Here is a 22,056-nt window from a genome sequence, read left to right as displayed (position 1 = left end):
GTAATCTCATTAAATATAGAGTAAACTATCAAAATGAATGTTAAAATGAGGTCCACTGTGACCAATAACAACATTGAAATGCTGCTTTATACATTATTATTAATAATCCTAGAGTTTACCATTGATGGGGCAAATCTGTCCGTAAAAGGAACTCTTCGACTTTGTTACTTTGGGTACATGCTGAGGATATTTAAATACTCTTAATTAAATTTGAAAAATGCAAAACCTTAACTTGTAAAGAAATACTTTCAAATACTTGTAAAGGATGAAATACTTTCATCCTTTCAAAGGATCTTCAAAATTTCACAACAGGAGTTACACCAAGTTTTGAACCATATAGTTACTCCTTTTCTTGCAGAATGAGACGTCTCTCTCGATGTGTCCCTTTGGATATGCAACGATGCCTCATTCCTATATATTTGCTTATTAGCTCTCGTGGTACTGACCATAACAAAGAATTCTATAGAGATAAAATTATATATGTGATGCCATTCCTCTTTCATGCTTTTTATTTGAAAAGTAGTTGGATACATTTGGCAATCTGTTAACTCTTGTTTCTGAAATGAAATTCAAAATGTGAACTTTTTCTGCAAATAATAGTGAACCATCCATACAGAACGGCGGTGCGGATGCTGTCTATTGATGCTGCAGTTTTCTCTATTCAACTCAATAAAATATGAGATGTGTAAAATCCCAAATTGAACTCTTTCATAGGGGTTGAACACTCTTATGATCAAGGATTATTTTAGAAATGGTTTGTTAGAAAAACAAACATTCAAATTTAAGGCTTTTTTTTTTAAAATATATATTTATGTAAACCTTTGTAAGCAACATGAAAATTTCCAGCACCAACCTCCAAAACTAATAGGATGTCAACCATGAATAGAAAACAAAGTAATGTATTCAAAGAATAGTCTAGATAAAATTCAAGTGTTTCGCATTTTGCCTAGCTTCTTGAAGAACAAACACCAACAATAGTGAAAAAAAAAAAAGTAACTACTAAGAAGGACAAGAGGAGTCGAACAGTGTCATGAGCTGTCAGGAGTACAACAAAAGCAGAACAAATTTGTAGAAACTTGTTTGAAAAGAGGTGGCGAAAGAAAATCTTCTTTAAACGGTGTGATTTCTACCCCCCACCACTTCTGCTGCAACATTAACCTCATGGCCTTGTTCTTCTGTCTTGGTACGTAGTGTCCAAAGACACAAAGAAGCCAGTGTGACATCCCAGGATTTAACTAACAGGAACACACTAGTCAAGTGCTATCAGAGTCCCAGTAATGCATATCAACTCCAGATTTCTTGGCTCAGTCCAGGGCTCCTGTTTCATGTTAGTTATCGTCCTCATCATCTGAGTCCATCACCTTCCGTCTGTTGAACTGCCAGACACAGGGGTTTAGAAATGCTATAAGGACAAGTGACTGAAAATAAATCACGCGTGTACATTTTCAGTGGAACTTACTTTGACGGTCATCTTTTTGTCCGTTTGCTGACTGACTTTTTCTAAGATCTCGATCAAGCCTGACTCTGAAATCTGAAAAACATGAAATTCTGTTTATTTCGCTGCTGGGATGTGAAAGAATATCAACAAAAAGTGCTTCAACCATCGAAGGTTATTTGTTTACCTTTCCACCTAACTTTCCAAAACGAGCCATTTGAATGAGATAGTTCTCGACTGCACTTGCTTTCTCTGGCTTCACCAAACCAAGATTGCTCACTGAAAAAAAGAAAATAAGAAAACCTCATTAACTTCCAAAGGGAATTTTCAGTAGGTTAAAAGATCACTCTGTGAGCACACTTACATCTGGCACGGGCAGACTGGTCCAGAACTTGAGCCAATATAGAGTTCCTCATATCTGTGTCTCTGTGAATAAAATGTGAGCATAATTACCACAATTGTTCCACTGACAGAGACCATTAAAAGGAAAATTAAACTGTCAAGCCATCAGAACATTTGCTTGGTCCCACAGCTTTACTAATAAGTTTAATATGTATAGTAATAATAATTTAGTTTTCAAATGTATTCGTTAAGAATAATAATCTCAACAGTTTGCAGATAAATTAGTACACAGATGCTCTTCAGAGTGTATTTGTTTGAGAAATAAAGAAATAGTTATGTATGTAGGTACTGTAGATAACTAAAATTCAGTCGCTATACTTATTAGCTTTTAAAAGAATTACACCTCTTACCTTTGTTTGGCCTCCTCTCCTTGCTGATTATTGGACTCCTGAAATAATACAATAGGTGAGACAGCACCGTCAAATACAACATGTGTTTCCACATTTCACTAACTTTAGGATCTATAGTCTAATAAGGTTCAAGATTTCATATTGGCCAAGAGTCCCATAACTTCCATAATGACAAAAACTTGGCAAAACTGGCTTCATAACTGTCAAAATGAGTGTCTTAGCACCTCGCTTGATAAAAGATCAGATGATTTAATGAGCCTGAGATTTCCGTAGCCAAATTTCAAACTGTAATATTTGTTAAACATGGATGAAGATCAGATTCGGTGCACCTGATCACTTGCTATTTAGTTAGTATCCAGGCAGTAGATAAGGGTGTTCAACTGAGGGGTCATTTTTGACTCTGAGTTGTCCTTTGATACTCAGCTGACCAATATGTTGTACTTCTGTTTCGCTCAACTGCAACATTTAACCAAGATCAGATCTTTCCTTTAATGTGCAGATTTCTATCAAATCTCTTCTTAAGACTCACTTTTATCAACCGATTTATTTTTTCAACTGTTTGTATCTATTTATATTAATCTATCTGGTGGATCTTTAATAATGTATTACTTGTTTCTGTGAATCACGTTATCATCGTCAATATCACTTGTGGTAAATAACATTTAAAAAAAAAAAAGGGTATCAGCAACCCTGAGCCCAACCGAAACAGGATTTCTGAGACACTTAGTGATACAAAAATAGAGGTGATTTCAAATATTGTCTGATATTTGTTCTTTAACAGACGCATATACCGTTAACAGACATTTTAGGAAAAACAATTCCTTAGTTTAGTTACAATAATTTGGTACTGAGAAGTACACATACAGTATGTATTACATGGGCTATTGGAGAATTACTAAATAAACCTGTCAGCACGCGTTGGATTGTAAGATATTTAATGGCGATACAGTTTCAGTATCAATATTCATTATGTGCAGACAACAAACTTATTGTTCAGTTAACTCTTCATGAAACAGCTCACACTTGGTGGTGATATTTAATTCTAACTTTAAAGAAAAAAAATAAATCTAACCAAACCCACCAGTCCACTGTCCAATTAAAATCAGGTTAGCAGACATTCTTTATAACTCCAACAATGTTTTAATCAGTTAACGTTGAACCAGAGGGGTGTGCGATGACTAGTGTCAACACAAAGCTAAAGAGCTAAGAGTGATTTATCAGTCTACGGAGATCATTAGGCTTCATTTACACCAAGAGTGAGTTGTGTGTTTCCTCTGAGTGACACTTAAACTAGTTAAACTCGGCTGTGCTGTTTGGTTTAGCGACACTTGCTATTAACATCCTGAAGTCAGCATCTCCTTATAAAGGCCGCCGCGAACACGCTTCCCAGCTCACAGTCCTTACCCCGTGCTTTGCCTGCAGCTCCGCCATTCTCTGCTGCCTAATTTTCTCCAATTCGTCGTCCGCCATTGTTTTAATTTTTTTTTTAAAGAATATATACTTAAAACGTGAAAACGGGATGAGAAAGCTGAATTTAAGATGCACACTGAAGAAGTCCTGTGAGAGGCAAGGCCCTACGCAGCTCAGGGGAGAGAAGTCAATTTCGAAATAACCGATCCGACGCTCAGGCTAAAGCAATCGAACACAGAACTTGGATCTCATAGGAGCGTTACTGTCAATGGACCAGAGGACTTGAAAATGTGACGGGGGAATATGAGGAAAATATTCATTTGATGTTTCTATTCCTGGACATAGTAGGCTATATGTAGCTTAATATAATTTATTTATATGTACAAAATACCAATTTTTGTCAGTTTCACTTTGTGTAAAATATAAAAAGACTTCTGATGTTTTGGACAGAGACCTTATTTAATAATTACGATATTGTACACCTTAGAATAACAGTTTGCAATATGTTATAATATGGTAAAGTACAGAGCACATGATTTACAAAATGGTTACATTTCAGAAAAAGGTAGCCTATGTTGATAATTACATCATTACTTAAACAAGAAACATTCAAATGGAGTTTTGGGCCTTGTGAATATGTGTGACAGTCCAGCTGGTACTGCCATGAAAGTTCTTGGTGGAGAGAGAGAGAGAGAGAGAGAGAGAGAGAGAGAGAGAGAGAGAGAGAGAGAGAGAGAGAGAGAGAGAGAGAGAGAGAGAGAGAGAGAGAGAGAGAGAGAGAGAGAGAGAGAGAGAGAGAGAGAGAGAGAGAGAGAGAGAGAGAGAGAGAGAGAGAGAGAGAGAGAGAGAGAGAGAGAGAGAGAGAGAGAGAGAGAGAGAGAGAGAGAGAGAGAGAGAGAGAGTTGCCCTGCCTCTTAGACAGCTTATAGATGGAGGTCGCCTCTGGAGGTTCATCACACATGATCTCTAGCTCCCTCTGTACGTACTGTAAGAAAAACGACTCAGAAGCAGAGGGACATGGTACTTCTGGCCAGGGTCATTTATAGAGAAGACAATCTGGAACAGAACAAAATTTAAAGACATCAACAACTACAAGATTGATAGTCAAGATTGTTTGCCTCATGTGCATACAACAGGTTAAATAAGGACACAAATCTTCTGATTTAGTTACAGAAATGTTGAGAGGCTACCAGAAAATAAAGCAACAGTGCACCTCAGAATGAAATCTGGGGATGGTAAGATGTCAACACAAACCGCTTAAAGTAATTTCTCACCTCAACATATGGGTAAAAGGAGCTCTCTCCTATACTCGCCCAGTACTGCCCAGTCTCAAAACGCACTTTGTACACACCTGGTGTAAACAATGGTTTTGTAATAAGTCCTGGGCAACGTCCATCATTATTAGTGGTCCTGTTGAGATAACATAAGTTTGAGCTTCACAAACAATTGAACTCGGCTGTCCGTTTTTTCAGGTTGTTACCCCATGGTTATCAAATTCCAGGCATCAGTGGAGGGGTCCTGTCGATGAAGGCTGAGGGGCATGTTTGACCCAGGGACACCCATTGCAGTGTTCAGCACGTGGGTGGTCAGAGGACTAGGTGAGCCTGCCATTGATGTGGTCTTAAGAACAAGGAAGCAACACTTTAAATTGATCAGCTTTAATTTGGAACAATCACATAAAAAATATGACATCCAAACTCAAAATGACTTATTCTGGCATATTTCTGCAGGTCAAATTTTTCCAACAACAGCAACATTGAATTCACACAATGTTTAATTATCTTTGGCAGTTTTGACACCATTTTAACATCTCATTTCACATGTACATATGACCCTTCTATCAAAGTTTTCAGGCAATCACCTTGTCAAAATCTAAGCTCAAATTTGGCATTGGAGGATATTTTGATGTAGCCTGTGTACATTTGACTAAAGTGCTTTCTGCTTCCTGTATGAGTAATGAAAGTTTGTCATTTAAAGAGGCAACCCTGAAATGTACCAGAGAAAAATACAGTTTTGAAGTAATATGTGGCGGTTGCGAATGCAGAGTAAAAATCCTGCTTCAGAACACCAGAAAACTAATTTCTATTGTTTGGTGGTCATTTATTGACTTTAAGATATTGGAAGAAACTAGAAAATTAAATAAGCAAGTTGTAATTTTATATATACATTTGTAGGAAAATCAAATAACAAGATATTTCCTCTCATTTAACTGCTTTTGTCACTTCAACCCGAGTTAAGAATATACAGTCTATGGTACAATCCACAATTGTAAATAACAAAATGCAATATCACTTTACATTTACATTTGTTTAATCAAAAACCCTCCATTTCTGTTAAATATTTTTGGTAAATTTTGTGCTTACCTTATTTTCAGGCAAAATATGACCTTTCAGTTGCTGCAGCCTGGACGCACTCATGTGCACTGATGAATAAAATCCAAAATGGACCAGCAGTCTTAACCAAGAAATGTAATTTTATGGTTTATTTAACCGCATCAGTTTGGTATGAAGTTCTGCACACTGTCCTATTCAGTATGACATTCAGTGCACGTGTGCTTATCTTTTTGTCAACAGAAAACTGGTTGTGCAAGAGCCCCTTTTGTATTCAGCACTTTGAACTTAGTGGAAATGGATGATCAAAGTGAGTTGCTGTGGGGCTCAGACCAATGCAGATCAGCACAATTAATGGTATTAAAAGCAACAACATTAGTATGTTTGATTTTAGGGTTAATGAACCCTTAATGCCCAGCCTGAAAGTTCTTGCTTGAATTGCTCAAATTAATTCACTGACTGTACTCTCACTGGACCTCACCTGACCTCAAACCACCAATTCAAATGAAAATCAAATCCATCTGTAAAATTTTGAAATATCAAGGATCTGCTGGAGTTAAACGTTGACAACATGCACAGCTCTGTCAAATTTAATAATGGTGATTGTTGAGCAATGCAGTGGTTTCTTCTGATTCTCACTGATTCTACTGTATTAAACTCTAGTGCTCAGCACATGCTGATATCTAATTCCATGACAGCAATGTGCCTGATGTGCATCGCTGATCAAATTATGAGGAAAAATGATTATAATTTTGAGGATGACAGAAAACAAAGAGGCCAGAAAATGTGGCCACCTGCTCTCCGAATATGATTTATTGAACGGGAATGTTCTGAACAACCAACAACGTGAATCTTCCATGTTTGGGTTGTTTCTCTCCTTAGTTCTTATCAGTCGCATTATTGATAAAAAATTAAAGGTCAAAGATTACGATAGCCTAAATCAAATTGAGAGCTAGTATTGGCTATTTTTTCTCCCCGTGTGGCCTTGGTATCTCAGCTCTGTAAATCTGTCCTCTTCTCTCTCATTTATCTCTCTCAGGGCAAGCTGGTTCTTCAGAGAGGCAGCAGGTGGAGGAGAGGTAGCTGGTGGAGAAGAGGCTGCTGGTGTAATTTTGCCTTTTTTTCAGACTTGTGCAAAATGAGCCTAATATTGTTAAAGTGTAGTAAATCAGGAGGACCGTGAGCTGCTAATGATACAACAGACTGGAAAGATTAAACAGATTTTTGTCTTTTTCTGGACTGCATAGATGCCGTGTTGCTGGATTATTACCCTTTTTTACATGTTGTCTCTTCAGTGACGCATGGTCAACTTGCTCTGGTTGTAAAATTTTGCAGTCTGAGTCTCGTTTGTATATCATGTTCGGGATGACACACAGCTGCCCTCAGAGCAACACACGCATTGTGAATGCTTCTGTGCACAATCTTCTGAGGGTCAGACTGACCTTTGGTTAAACCTTCTGAGCACTAAAGGAAAGAGATGTTGTGGGTTCAAAAAGATGTGATCACATGATGATCCACTCCAACTCTATGCAAGCAAGGAGATATCAATTTACCAGCTTTGTTATGCAGTTCTGTATGGATTATGGTATGGACCCAATAATTCTATAATTAATAAACATCAGATGAAACAGCACAAGTGTTTTTTTTTTAACACTTGTTTGTCTTCCACTTTTCTCCTCCGTTTCTGTCTTGGTTTTTTAGAATAAAAACACACCACCATGAACTGCATTTATACTCAATATGAAAATACTTTTACTACTGTGACAATGAGTATTTCCACTTGGCTTATCTTAAGAATGCAAACAAAACATGTAACACCATAAGAATTATCATAACATCATTATTTTCTTAAAAAAAAAAAAAAGAAACACGAGAAATCCTAAAGCAAGATTAAAATCAGAGAGCTAAACAATTACAGTAAAGTATACAATGATACAGTATTACACACTGACCTGGGCCTTTGCACAGCCTAAAGTGCCAAATACATAGCGGAAGAGAGTTAGAACATTCCTCTAATACACTTAAAGCAGAGAAAATCCTTGTATTTCTTAAGGTTGGACAAGTCTAACATGCCTTTCAGAGAGTTACGCTGTCTAAAGTACGTTGTAGCATATTGATACTTATAAGCAGAAAACAAACCTGTACTCTCTTTTTCTCTAATTATCGGGCGAAATTTCGATATCTTTGAGATACACAATAAAGAAAGACTGTGAGCGGAGTGTCCACAAAAAGTTCTTGAAAGATCTCATTTGAGAGTGTGTGCATTACAAACTACTTTGAGATAGAGTGGACTATAATTTTACTGCACGTGAGCGCAATATTCCAGTTGTAGTCTTATTCTGAACATAACCGTGCATTTTAAGTTGATATTTACATGGTTCATGACAGCCCATGCTTCTGTAATATTTCTGGTTCTGTTATTTATTGTCAATGTAAAGGCCCCTCATAACAGAATTCTAAAAGAGAAGAGTAAACGCTTTGATTTTTCTTCGTTGGATCACATGGTTGTTTCTTGGGAGAAACTGTTGAAGTAGCAGAAACACTCATATAAACACTGTATATAAATCATTACCGTGAGTGCTGGCTTACACATGTTGCCTGTTTTCAGCAGAAACCTTTAATGAGATTAAGATAAAGTCGTAAGCTTGTTACATAATGTCTTAATCAGAGAATTATATTGCTTCACTTAATAGCGATTAATGCCACAATATTATGACTATTACTGGAGTATTGCTGTTCATTTGAATCCACTCATATAATAGAATAGGTTAATCTCAAGTAGGTAATTTAAATTCATATCTCTGCCTCCAGCTGTTCTTTATAATTACTCTCTCAATTGGATCACTTTCTCTCTCTCTCTCATTCTCTCAGGCTAACCAAACAAATACATGTCAATCAGATGAATGTTTTTTTTATAAGTCACCTCAGTGTTTCTGGCTCATGATCACAGAAATCAAGCTGCTGTGATAAATGTATTAGGTTATCTGATATGTACACCCTTTGTTGAGCCGCTGATGTGGGTGTTAGCTCGATGGTTTATGTTCTCTTCCTCCATGTTTGGCACTTAGTCCACGTCTTTTACGCTTTCTCATATTCCTCTTTCATATTTCCTCCTCTGGGTCAGAGCTGTGGTTGCTCATCTGTGACAGACAAACAGGGAGACAGACAGTGAGACAGGAAGGTGAGAGAAAAACAAAGATGCATTTCATTAACTGCCAGCTCTGAATGACCCAGTCAAATTTCATTGTGCAAGTATAATTTGATTCCACAGTAGCATAGTTGTTTCGTGTCCTCGCACCTCACAAGACAGAAACATTTGATTGTGTTGTTTGTGTGAGTTTCAAGCTAAAGCAATGTTTCCCTCGATTAAGATATTTTTCCGCTATTATTACTGTTTTTTTAATATATGTTGTAAAACTTCATCCACAAAATCCGGACAAACAAAATACTACTGCTTCAGACAAATTATGAAAAAAAAGTTTTTTACCCTTGGTCTTGAGTCTTTATATCTTCAGAAACCAATTTGGTTAATTAAACCAAGAGGGCTGTCCTTCTGTGTTGCACTTTTTTCTTTTCTTTTCTTTCCTGAAAGGATGCACAATATCTTCAGGTGCATTTACCGTGTGGTGGTCATCATCTGGCTCCCTCAGGTTGGGGCTCTCCCTGTGGATTCGATGGCGGGAGCTAGGAGGGGAGAGGGAGGAGAGGGAATGCTCTGGGCTGCTGGCTGACACAGCGTATGGTGAGCCAACTGGACTGTCCTCTCTCAGAGGAGACCCTGAAACACAAGAATAAACAGATGCACACATGGAGATTAGAGAAAACAGGTTTATGCGAGCTTAGGTTTGGACGGGACTGTGAAGTTTTCTCTGGGTCAAAGGCACTCCAGTGACTTTGTACTATAGATGACGAGCAGAAAACAAGAGTGGGAGTGACACGATGAAGGACGGATGTGGAGATAGTGAGAGGATAGTGACAGACAGCAGGGCTAGATAGTGACAGACAGGGGAATCAAGTAGCGCCGGAAATAAATGAATATGAAGATGAGAGCTATCAATCGCCCAAGGTCATTCAAAGCAGATAAACACACACACACACACACACACACACACACACACACACACACACACACACACACACACACACACACACACACACACACACACACACACACACACACACACACACACACACACACACACACACACACACACACACATACATTTCTGCAGGTGTACATCCAGAGCTGCTGTACTGCATTGGCCCAAGACTTTTTTTTTTTTTTGCACACTGTATATATGTTCAATCTGATGTTATGATAATGACTTCAAGATTCAAGGTTAAAGCACTGTCTCTAGTCAAGAACATTTTAGTGTAGCAGTGTCTGAGGGATCGCAGGTCTGCACCAAACCAGTGGTGTAAACTGTGTATCTCTTTATGATCAGTTTAATTATGTCTGCAGTTAAAACAGGATAATGAAGCTTTGTCCTGATCGTTCCCTCGACTGTTACTCTTGTTGGCAGGCGCAGTTACGATCCGACGTCCACATGAGGGCAGCAACACCACTTACCGATGTATAGTGAGCTGCTGCTATTTTCTGAAGCCTCATCAGTCAGTTACTAGTGCACAAACAACGAACAGAGATACTGAAACTTACACACACACACACACACACACACACACACACACACACACACACACACACACACACACACACACACACACACACACACACACACACACACACACACACACACACACACACACACACACACACACACACACACACACACACACACACACACAACCTGGTATCATTCTCGGTTCAACTTTTAAAAAAAGTCCTGACTGGAGGAAAATAATTGATTCGTCAGATAGTGGCTCCATCCATCCATGTGTTCCCATCCCATCTCCCAGTTTCCCTTCAGCACAGACCCTGAATCATTTTGATTGGGATTGTGACTGGAGGAGCTAATCAAACAGAAATCTGAGAGTGGCATATTGCCGGAGTCCACCTTAAAAGGGATTTTGATGTGCCAATAGATTATCTATCATTCAATTTTAGACCTTCCTCCCTCCACTGTCTTTCTGAATGAGTCTCTCACCTTTGTGGTCATTCCTCTGTGTGTCCATCCTGTCAAGACTGTCAAGCAGCCCATCAATCTGTGTCTTTATCAGAGTCAGCTCCTTTTTAATCACCTGCAACTCCTCCATCCCCACTGCAGAGAAAGAAAGCGAGAAAGAATGTGTGTGACATCAGGAAATACACAAGCTGAACATATCTTTAGGGAGAGTTTTAAATGTAGGCTTATCCAGCTAATACGTGAAATGAGTAGAAACACTGGAACAATATAAATACCCGCTATTAGTTCAGCACCAATAGTTTCATTAATATTTTTGGAAATAAACATATCCGCGCTTATGTCTGTACAGCAAATATGAAGCCACTGTTTGTAGATTATTTTAGCATAAAGATTGTAGACAGGGGAGGCAGCTAGACTTGATTTGTCCAACGGTAACCAAATCTGGCAGCATGTCTAAAGCTCTTGAAGGAATATGTTACATATTTTTCATTAGGTAAATTGTGGTTTTGCAAAATGTTATAAGCACCACTATTTTTTGTTCAGAAGCAGGGACTTCCTGGTGTTATTTCTATACAATAAGACTGGAAGTGTAGCCTTTATGCTAAGCTAAGGTAATCATCTCAAGCTCCAGGTGCATATGTAGCATACACGGGAGAGGTATTATTAAGGTAAGTAAATATTAATCCTCTTGTATAACTCGTAAATTATAAGAGAGGATTGAGGGATTAATGTGACTGTAAAAATTCCATAACAATGTTTCAGCATACTACAATTTAAGTCAGAGAACATGTGGCTGCCTCTCCTTGGTTGTGTATTCAGGCTCTAGAAAATCTATCCCATGATGAAAACTTTAGGCCAATCACAGGTCATTTCAGAGAAAGGGCTTTCCTATTGGCTGCTCTGCAAATGCAGATATGCATGCATGTCTCTTCTATTAAGCCTGACTCAATTGAGCAAATTTCCACAGGAAAAGTCGCTGATCCAGCACTGGCAACAACTAGGGGACATTTAATCCCCTGGTTTAAGACTTATATGTCCAATGCACATGGAGGGAGACCAAGGCAAAGCTGCTGCACCGTGCCGAGGTTAAAGTGGCAAGCCAGGATCACCAGCACAGCATCCACACAAAGCCCAATGTAAAGTCTAACAGCCCTCAGAGCTGGCCAGTGGGAGTGTGTCACTTAGATGGAGTTGGTGGGGACAATGGTTGTCCAGTTTGGAGCAAGACCCAGACTAGGCAGACGCATGTGTTTCTGACTCCGGCCCAAGTATTTGGTGTCATACAATCTTGACTTGAATGCAGCTCTTTTTGCCCACTGCACCATTTGTTAAATAAAATCAGCATCAGGCACTGCATGGCTGCTTTTTGTCAGATGTATTTATCATATTAAGCATTCAATTTTAAATGCAGACAGGCTGACCATTCCATTTGCCAGAGTTTTAGGGAACAGTGAGAACCTGCAGTATCTAATACAACCTTCCTTTAAGGCCTAGAATCACAATCAAGACAGATATACTTTTTACCAAACAGTTTTGGGAAGCTTAAGTGATATTTAATCTCAGTTGCAGCCCATTCAAATTACTCACACTTGGCTGTGGTTGAACTAGTGGAGTGGGCTCTGGAGCTTTTGGAGTGGGTTCTGTCTCGACTGCGTCTGTGCCCGGAGGAGTAGGAGGAGGAACGGGAACGCTTGGCCAGACTGGGTCCCAGGGGTAGCGGAGAGAGGGATGCTGGCACACGCTGGTAGTCATACACCCTGCAAATTAAGAAGATACAGTTCACAAAAATAACTCTTTATCCACTGTAGTCTGCTAGATGTGCTTCTGTTGTATTTGTGGGAATGTTGTCTGTGTATTTGTGCAATTTTTCTGCAAAAGTGCCTATCTGAAATCCTAATGAAAGACAAGGAGCTGGAAACAAATATTTAGTCACATACTGGTCAAAATGAATAAATTGAGCGGGGAGATGAAAAGCATCCAACGTATCCAAAGAAAAAGTTTCAGCATCCATAAAGTACCAAAACTCAGATACTATAGAAGCACTATAGCATCAAGAATAGAATGGGATCGTACAAGGTGGGAAAAGAAAAATTGAAAGAAAGACTTGAGGGAAAATGGCAGTTCAAGCATTTTATAGATGAATATGGATGTTTAGTATATATTCTATGTTTCTTTGTCTTTTATTTTCAAGACAGAGAGAGTGAAACTGTCTAACTCTTGCTCTCGCCTCCTACTGTGGACAACTTCATGTCTCTATCTGTCACTGAATGTAATTGGTTCTGTCAGGGCCAATCAATAGCTCCCCGCCGGGCTCGTAGTGCTGGTGACAGGGGGTGTATCACAGTCAACCTCTATTGTGGTTACAGAAACAACACTGTGTCTGTGTGCATGCGTGTTTCAGCAGAAATAGAAATGATGTTGTGATTGAAAAGAGAATGACCTCAACTCTCACTGACCCAGTGACCAGGTGAAACACACTTACAGGATCAAAACTGACCAATCATCACTGGGCAAACCTGCAGGAAGCGTTGGAACTATAGAGAAAGAAAAATCTAAGAATGGTTTTTACCATGTTTCTCTGTTGTTGTACCAGCTATAGATGTGGCTTAGTAAAAATAACAGCAACAACAACCAAAAGAGCTACAAATTAGATCACAAATTTAGAATAATGTGAGACACGTTATAATTCTGCAGAGTAACAGCAATCCAACTGGATCTTGTCACAGTTTGGATATTTCTGGATCAACGACAGTCTGAGAACTGCTTAAATGGTTTCTGCAAAGCCAGGAGAGAGAAAAGCTCCTCTGTTGTATATAACAGGCCAACAACAGGGAGACAAGCTGTCAGCTGCAAGGATTGGGAGTTGGGCGGTAATGTAGATTTACCGATTGAGTTAGCCAGTCAGTCAGACAGACATAGCCTGGCTTCCTGAAAATTTGTCTATATTGTTTTCTTCTCTGGAATATTCTGTGAAGCCCCTCTATTTGATAGAGATTTCTGCACAGACAGTGTTCTTAGCACAGGAAACACAAAGACACATGCACATCACAATGCCACATAAGGATGAAGTGTATTAGGCCACCATAAGTGTGTGAGATTAGAGGCTTTGAGCATTGTCCGTGTGGGGAGACACGGAGACCAAAGACTTACGGGAATTTAAAGTCTTTTAGAGGTTTGCAGGGGCAGATAGACAATGTGTTGTTACACCGGCTTTGAAGTGTCATCTCACAGAATGAAAGCTCAGACAATGAGAGACGGTAGACGAGTGAGGATTACAGAAACGTGTGTGTGAGTGTGTTTGTCTCTGTGGATTAGACCCCACGCGGAAAGCAGCTTTGTCAGCTCGAGCTGTTATCTGTGTGTTGAAAGACACTTTACTTCGTGTTTGCACAAGAGGACAAAAACAGTCATTTCTCACATATTGATGTGCACAAACAACAAACACAGATACTAAAACACACACACACACACACACACACACACACACACACACACACACACACACACACACACACACACACACACACACACACACACACACACACACACACACACACACACACACACACACACACACACACACACACACACACACAGTCCCCACGCACTCAAACCCAGAGGCAAACATGTGTATACACACATAAATAACCCCCCCCCACACACACACACACACACACACACACACACACACACACACACACACACACACACACACACACACACACACACACACACACACACACACACACACACACACACACACACACACACACACACACACACACACACACACACACACACACACACACACACACACACACCTGTCAGTAGCGCTAGCCAACAGCATCGGGAATAATCATGCACTGTGTTAAAAACAAATTGAAAATCAGCAGTGAGTGTTCCCCCCTGAGCAAAGACAGAAAAATGCAGAGCCAGGAAAACCAAATGAAAAAATATAACAAAGAAAAGATGACAGTTAATACTCAGAGCAATTGAGCATTGAAATGTGCGAGAAAAGCAAAAGAACGAGGTGTGCTGTATATTCTGAGTGTGTGTGTGTGTGTTTGCGTGTGATGTGACTGCAGTGTGACTGCCTTCTTATATTCAGATCTGCTGAGTGGAGTGTTTATGAATGAGGCCTGTGAGAGGTAGGAAGGTCCCAGAGCAATTTCAGAGGATGCCCAATAACACAGAGCCACCCTGAGGAGACCTCGGCTAACTACCTTGTCTGCCTAACCACTGCCCTTACAGTACCAACACACAATATAAACTAACTGCCAAGTCAAGTGTTAACAATATGAACATATCCTGAATTTACTTGATTTTAGCGAGAGTCGTCATTTAACTTTACGGTTGTTGTCAACCTGCTCTGGCAGCTAACAAACAGCAAATATAAGATGGAGAACTTAAACGAAAAGTGCCTGAAACTTTTGATATTTAATAACAGAGACTGCCATGTTTGACAGTGATTTTTGTTTAAATCTTAGTCTTAATAACAGAAAAAAAGTCCTTTTATTTAAATTATAGTCAATTAAAAGTGAAGAGTTTTAGCTTTCCTAGGCCTTCAGTGAAATGTTTTCTTTTCTATCTTGTTTCGATACTAAATTTGTCTAATGCCCTGAATTCCATTAAAAGTGAAGACACCAGAAAATGAAACAGTTATTTGTTTTCATCAGGGGTCATCATTTCTGCAGAAGCGCTCTAAAGTGGAAAAACCGAGCCAAGCAGCACTGAAGCTGCTGTTTTCTTGTCGTGTCCAAACACCTTACTGAGACACAACACGTTAGGGTCACTTTGTGCTATGTCACGCAAGAAAGACTTAATATATTGCATCTGAAGTTCAACAAGACTTCCACACCTTGGAGCGGTGCGGTTTATGCAAATTATATTTCTCAGACTGTGTCTTAGATCTTCAATGTAAATGGGACTGCACATAACAAACCCACAACTTGGGTGCATTTAAGTGTGCAATTGGGTAAATATGCAGAAATGTATATTTGAGATTATCTGGTCACATATTTCTATGTGTACAGGTGTGTCAGTGTGACTGCCGGCTCTTGGCCGTTGAGCAGTAACAGGCTAGACAGTATGCAAAGGCAGAATGACAGACAGCTGTGTGGCAGACAGTGATGGGGAGACTATTGGAGACAGCCAGGATGCAGAATCCTCTTTAGCCTCTTCCTTTAGTCTCATGTGACACACAGACAAGCAATAAGGTGTGTGAGCTGCGTGGCTTTCACGACAATACCTGTCATAGCAGTCCTCGTGGTAGCTGTCATAGTCCAGGTCGAACTCAGATCTGCAAGAGAGATGGAGAGAGAGTCACAGGCAGAGAAGGTGGTTGGTAAAGTGTTTGTCAGAACTACATGATGCGCTTTTACCGGAGCGATCACATATTTCACTTTACACACAGTACGCTTGGTTAGGTTGGCAGTGTGTAAATATGTGGGTCTCGGCAGAGATGTATGGTACAATCACTTCATCTGGAAAGAATACAGTGTTCATGATCCTCAGCCAGCCAGAAAAAAACATTGGATTTGTTCTGCTGCAGCATGGAAGGTGGAAAATCCATATTGGATCGTATTCTAACTGTACCGCCTACTGAACACCTCGATGTCTGAGTTTGGTGAGGTAAAATGTGAGGCATGTGTGAGAGTGAGACAGAGACAGAGAGAGATTCAGAGGCAAGTGAGTGATGTGACAGGAGTGAACTTATATGGAATGGTAGCTGGTGCGTACCTGCGGAACAGGCAGCAGGAAGTGGAGGAGAGAAAAGTGACACTAAGCCAGAGCAAGATCAAATTCTGGTGTGTCAGACCTCAGCATTCCTCGCTAATCCCTGCACAGAGTCGTGAATAATCCCTCCATGTTGCTCACCCTCCCTCTGTCTCTTTGTCTTGCTCGCTGACACTCCCCTCTATGCATCTTTGTCACTTTTTAAAAAAATTTTTTTATCCATCATTCTTTCTTTGTTTGAACTGACCTCATACATTTCTTTCTCATTCTTTCTCAAAGTTTAATTCTAGTCACCTCATGTACATTGAATCAATACATCATAATGTTTCGAAACATGTAATATGGGATTATTTTTTTTGTCAATTCTGGGCAGTGGAACAAGTTTTCCTGACAACACTGACACATTAATTTGATATAGCCAGCTTCCCAGCAAACATAAATAAGTACATAATGTACTTTGGATTTATCATAGCTGTTTTGCTGAAAACAGCAGCCTGCTGTAGCCAAATGAGAGCGGAGAGAACCAAGACCAGAACCAAGACAAGCACGGCTGCAGACCAGAAAACCAAAACAATGAGCTGAAAGACACTCAACACCTGCAGTGCAGAGGGGAACTCAGGGTCAAGTGATATTGTTCTATGATTTGTAACAAACAGGGACTCCTCTCACAAATAAGCAGCCATGAGATCCATTGTTAATCGGAATTTATTGTTTATTGACCTTCTAAAGTAAGAAACTGAGAAAACGGCATATTAAGTAAATAAACACTACTAAGTAATTTGCATGAACACATCTCTGACACATTTTAGACTGCATCTTACCATATACCATACCTGGATGTTCAGATAAATGTGCAGGTGAAACAAAATATTTGTTTTAGGACACTTTAATTTTACAAATCCAACACACCCAAATTCCTTACCATCTGCTTAATGTTGCTCGGAGGGTAGTGATTCTCATAGTGATATGTGGCTCATCTAAAAAAAAAAAAGACATGTCTTTTTTTTATGTTGGGGCAAATATCAAAGGACTAAAGTGAATACTTCTATAATACATTTTTTGTTTTAAAGACTAACAACCTCTGTGTGCTCATGTGCATCAAAGGTGTATACTGATTTTGGACCATAATCACATCACCTCCAGCATTGCTTTCATGGACTCTTCTCTGTCTCATACCAGCTGTTTTTCAGAGCTCAGGAGACAGGAAACCACAAAATAATTTATAACAAGTGCACATGTCTGAGCTGTACACTTGGCAGAAATGCAAAGCATAATTTCAACCCAATTTAAAGACTGCCTTCTGTTATATACCTTGAAATGGACATGGTCTACATGTTGTTTTACCTCATTTTGTCAATCAACATCAACATAAAATTAACATGGCATTTCTGGTGAATTTGCCTTGTGGACACCCTGTACCAGGTAAGGACTCAGAGAGACAGAAGGACAGAGGAGGGACAAAGAGAAGAAGCAACTCCACAGCTTCTCAGCTGAGCTGATATTTCTGTTCTCCAAGTGAATTCAGTCAGAAGAGAGATAGAAAATAACAGCTATTCACCAAAAGCTTCAATGAGGGGGAACTAAGCTGCTGTTCACGTTCTATTCGTTTCTTTCACTTATTTCTTTCACATCCACTCGTGTACTTTGACTGTTTGTAGGAGTAATAACCATTTCTTATGTCAGTTATTTTGTATTTGAATTTTACTTTCTGACTTTATCTGGATTAATAAAAATGATCATATTTTAAGCCCCGAGTAATTTTTGCATTTCAGAAATTAACACATCATCATTACTTAACACTGATCGATTACGAATCCGTGCCAGTGAGTGATCATACAGAATTCTATTAAACAATTTCGATATGAAAACGGTGCAGGTCATATACATCAATTAGCTGTCACTTAACCCCTATATGTTGAATAATAAATATTTGGTTATTCATTTTGTATTGATGGTTGGGTCATTAAAATGTCACCGTGGTACAGTAACAATTTGACATAGGTATTTTCATTTGATTTAGTGAAGATAAATCTGCGACAGGTAAGCACAGCCCATTTAGACTGCAATTACATTCAAAGTGAGCAGCCAAGCGGCTCTGCCAAGAGAGAGAGGCAGATGGACAGCAGGGTCACTAAAGGCTAATTAATTTCTTTTCATAATTTCTCAAGTGCCAAAGCAATCCATTAGACATGGCTGGCTATAAATCATCTCAGCCTCAGTGTGCCTCTGTTCATGTGCTTTTGTGCTCATTGGGCAAAGACGAGTTGCTTTTGTGAACAAAGCATCTCTGAGATTTCCTCCAACATGTGCACCGCCACCGGCAGCAGAAAAAGATCCGAATTTCACCGATTCTGAGGGGAAACCTCGAAGGTGCTTGTGAGTGTGTGTGTGTGTGTGTGTGTGTGTGTGTGTGTGTGTGTGTGTGTGTGTGTGTGTGTGTGTGTGTGTGTGTGTGTGTGTGTGTGTGTGTGTGTGTGAAACTGTGAGATGAATTATTAGAGAAGTAGTTCAATTGATTTAAACCTCGACAGATGCAATTTAAATTCCACTGACAATGAATCAAAGTGACATTTTATGTGAGATTCTTGTTTTCTTGATTGTGGTGACAAATAATCGTTGCTTCTTTTGTTCTCAACTTCTGTACAATCAGTTCACAACATTGTCAGCGGTTCTTTGTTTAGTTCTCAGACTGTACAGCTGAAATTCTAACTGAAGTCAATACATCATATACAAATGATGTTATAATAATTTCATGTGTTGCCTGAGAGATGGTGAAAATCTTACCACAGTGATTGCTGAGTATAACGTAGACCCACAGTTGGATTTAGTAATAGACGGAAAAAAGAAAACAGCACCTGCAGTAGTTTGAGCCCCACCTGAACCAGCTGCTGAGTAATTTGTCATGCATGGTTGTAAAACCCACTTTTGGCAAGAAAAGAAGGAATTAGTTACAGTTGCTTCATTGCAATACTTATCATGCGCTTTCTTGCCTCCAAAATTTATGGTCATTGATTTATATTAACATTTGGAATTAAGTGAAAGGACAGACACTTTTCATGATTGTCTTGTGCTCCTTCAAAAGATAAGTCAAAGATTTGAGGTCGGGCAGAGTGTAGGATTAGTTAGATATCTTAGAGATAGATATCTTAATATGATCTTGAATTTACACAGGGGTGCAAGGGATTTTAATTGGTTTGACAGATCATTCCAGTATAGTTGATGCCTTTCCTAAATCAGCTGTGCAGGGTTTCTGTAGCAGCTGACCATTGCAGCAGTTGAAGATCACATGTAAAGGCCAAAGAAAAATACTGCATTTGTCACCAGTATAAACTGGTATAAACTGTCTGAGAGTGTTTACACTCTCTGACTCTCGCTATATCACAGGGTTTTATGTAATCAATAACACTGTATTTCAAAAGCAGCGTGAATGTTGAAGTCTGATTTGAACATTTTTGACCGACATTAAGAAGTTCAGTAACACCAGATATGATGAGCAGCACAAAGCCTTAGGATGAATTTGTTCAGTGCACAATGAGTAAGCATCAGGAATCCAGACTTCAGTCTGATAATATCTCGTGGATCCGTTATAGACATCACTTCTGAAGCTGACAGAGTTTCACATGATCAATGTATTAAACTATTACCATGACTCTGTCAATATTTAAAATGTTTGCAGTATCCCAGGGGGCGAGATGTGAACTATGGCAACAGATTTGTGAACTTTAAATCTCACGTTAAGCTTGTTGGTATTTTTAAAAGGTGCTAATATGCTCCTCATTGTGTTCCACAATCTATCCATTGTTGTCACACCTCACCTGTTGCTAGTTATATGAACAAATGCAGTCTGACTGCGAGTGATGTTGTGTTTACAGCTGCTCATGCTCTCCTCGATGTTTATACAGAGATACATTAGGTTTTCTTGCTGTGTTGATGATATGCCTGTTGCTACCAAGCTTAAAATCTGTGATGAACCCGAGCTCGACATGTCATCATCTAAAAACAGTATTTTCGATGATAACAATGCAACGCAACACAGTAAGAGGACTAGACCGTGTAGAATACCTCGTTCTTTCCTTCATTTTAAGATATTCATATTAACAACCTTTTTAAAGCATGCTCTGTCCTGTTAAGAAATGGTTCTAAGAGGAGTTATACAATACTAATTAAATTAAATTGAAACTTTTTTTTTTCTTCATGCCTATATTACTGTGATTCTATGCCTACCACAGTCAAGGAGCCGTGGTTCACCTTCAGCTTCTTTAAAACACAGCTGCTTGTCTTCTAACAAAGATTAAGCACAGGGAGCACATTTCTTCATCGTTGACCTTTCTCTGTTATCGGTCAATGGAGTTCAGGATTAAATACAAAAGACTAGAAATTACATATCAAGTAGTATCACAGGGTGAAGTACCTGCTAGCATTTTTGAAATGTTCAGGTTTGTGTCCAAATACATGCTAGTTAGCAGCTTATGATTGACCACATATATGGTATTTTTGCACCGATAATATGTAATATGTTTGCCTTAATTGTAACAAAATCCAACTCAAGGGACACTTTATTAAAGAAAGCTTTGAGAGTATTTAAAGTATTTGTCACTCCATCCCTTTTTTAAATTAATGTATTTTTGTTTCCTTTTTTTTAGTGACGTTGCCTCTACCACTTTGATCTTAATGGTTTAATATGAAACGATTTGTTTTCAAAAGTACGAAAGAAAAACCTCTGAGCTTTCCTCTCAGCCACTTGGTTGATATGGATGTGTGAAAAGTGCGCACATAGCAAATAGTTCACAATTCATTTTCTTATAATCATAGAGGAGCCACAAAGTCCCGAAACAAAAGTAAACAAACAATAATGTAGCAAGGATGAATGTCTATAGATGTTACTCCCTGTGAATATGATGTCCCAGCAAAGTTAAGTCAGGAGTGCAAAAAGCTTCCTCGTCACAAACATAATAAATAATTTCTCATGCTCTGACCAAGGTCTGTGTCCAAAAGCTTTGACAGTGAATGGGGTTTTGAATGTGAAAAGGTTTGACTTTTTTCAATCTACACACTTCTTTACTTGTAGATTCTTATGGGTTGGAAAGAAGAAATAATGAAGAGGATTTTGTTTCAAGTGACGATTTAACTAAGCAACAGACAAGACAGTAGCTGATTATAAGCCTTTCAATGTTCCCTTTAGGTTTTATTGCCCCTTAGAGCCCCCGCACTGTCTCCCCGAGCTCCATATCGTTTGTGATAGAAAGGCAAAGGTCAAAAGAGGTTGTTACAGGGACTATATCAAAGTGAAAAGCAATGAGACATGATAA

The 22,056-nt window shown here is 39.1% G+C and overlaps 3 protein-coding genes across 4 annotated transcripts in view; all 3 read right to left on the bottom strand.

Annotated features, from left to right (window-relative positions):
- Positions 1-491: 491 nt before the first annotated feature.
- On the bottom strand, positions 492-3,801 carry pdcd5 (programmed cell death 5). The gene is made up of 6 exons (XM_069693600.1): positions 3,592-3,801; positions 2,188-2,225; positions 1,800-1,861; positions 1,623-1,714; positions 1,460-1,531; positions 492-1,376 (listed from the first exon to the last, which is right to left on the bottom strand). Exons 1-6 carry the CDS (start codon positions 3,655-3,657, stop codon positions 1,329-1,331), a joined length of 378 nt encoding a protein of 125 aa, XP_069549701.1. The 5' UTR covers positions 3,658-3,801; the 3' UTR covers positions 492-1,328.
- Positions 3,802-4,047: 246 nt separating this feature from the next.
- uraha (urate (5-hydroxyiso-) hydrolase a) lies at positions 4,048-6,373 on the bottom strand. Its single transcript, XM_069693599.1, has 5 exons — positions 5,961-6,373; positions 5,078-5,217; positions 4,872-5,007; positions 4,494-4,653; positions 4,048-4,273 (listed from the first exon to the last, which is right to left on the bottom strand). The coding sequence occupies exons 1-4, from the start codon at positions 6,012-6,014 to the stop codon at positions 4,564-4,566; spliced, it is 420 nt and encodes a 139-aa protein (XP_069549700.1). The 5' UTR covers positions 6,015-6,373; the 3' UTR covers positions 4,048-4,273; positions 4,494-4,563.
- A 1,406-nt stretch (positions 6,374-7,779) lies between these two features.
- LOC138618091 (heterogeneous nuclear ribonucleoprotein C) overlaps positions 7,780-22,056 on the bottom strand; it is a 39,316-nt gene continuing 25,039 nt past the window's right edge. The window contains exons 3-7 of one of the 2 annotated variants that reach the window (XM_069693597.1): positions 16,260-16,310; positions 12,599-12,768; positions 11,033-11,146; positions 9,415-9,705; positions 7,780-9,067 (exon numbers count right to left, since the gene is read on the bottom strand). In XM_069693597.1, the coding sequence (XP_069549698.1) occupies positions 9,455-9,705; positions 11,033-11,146; positions 12,599-12,768; positions 16,260-16,310 (586 nt within the window). In that variant the 3' untranslated portion in view covers positions 7,780-9,067; positions 9,415-9,454. The remainder of the gene's footprint in view (positions 9,068-9,414; positions 9,706-11,032; positions 11,147-12,598; positions 12,769-16,259; positions 16,311-22,056) is intronic. The other variant, XM_069693598.1, reaches the window with a different exon arrangement.

The sequence above is a fragment of the Brachyistius frenatus genome, unplaced genomic scaffold (assembly GCF_029030835.1).
Source record: "Brachyistius frenatus isolate BFR_SWC_R1_liver_20210118 unplaced genomic scaffold, ASM2903083v1 Contig_15, whole genome shotgun sequence".
In the NCBI taxonomy this organism is placed as follows: Eukaryota; Metazoa; Chordata; class Actinopteri; family Embiotocidae; genus Brachyistius; species Brachyistius frenatus.
This window is presented reverse-complemented; position numbering and strand designations above follow the sequence as displayed.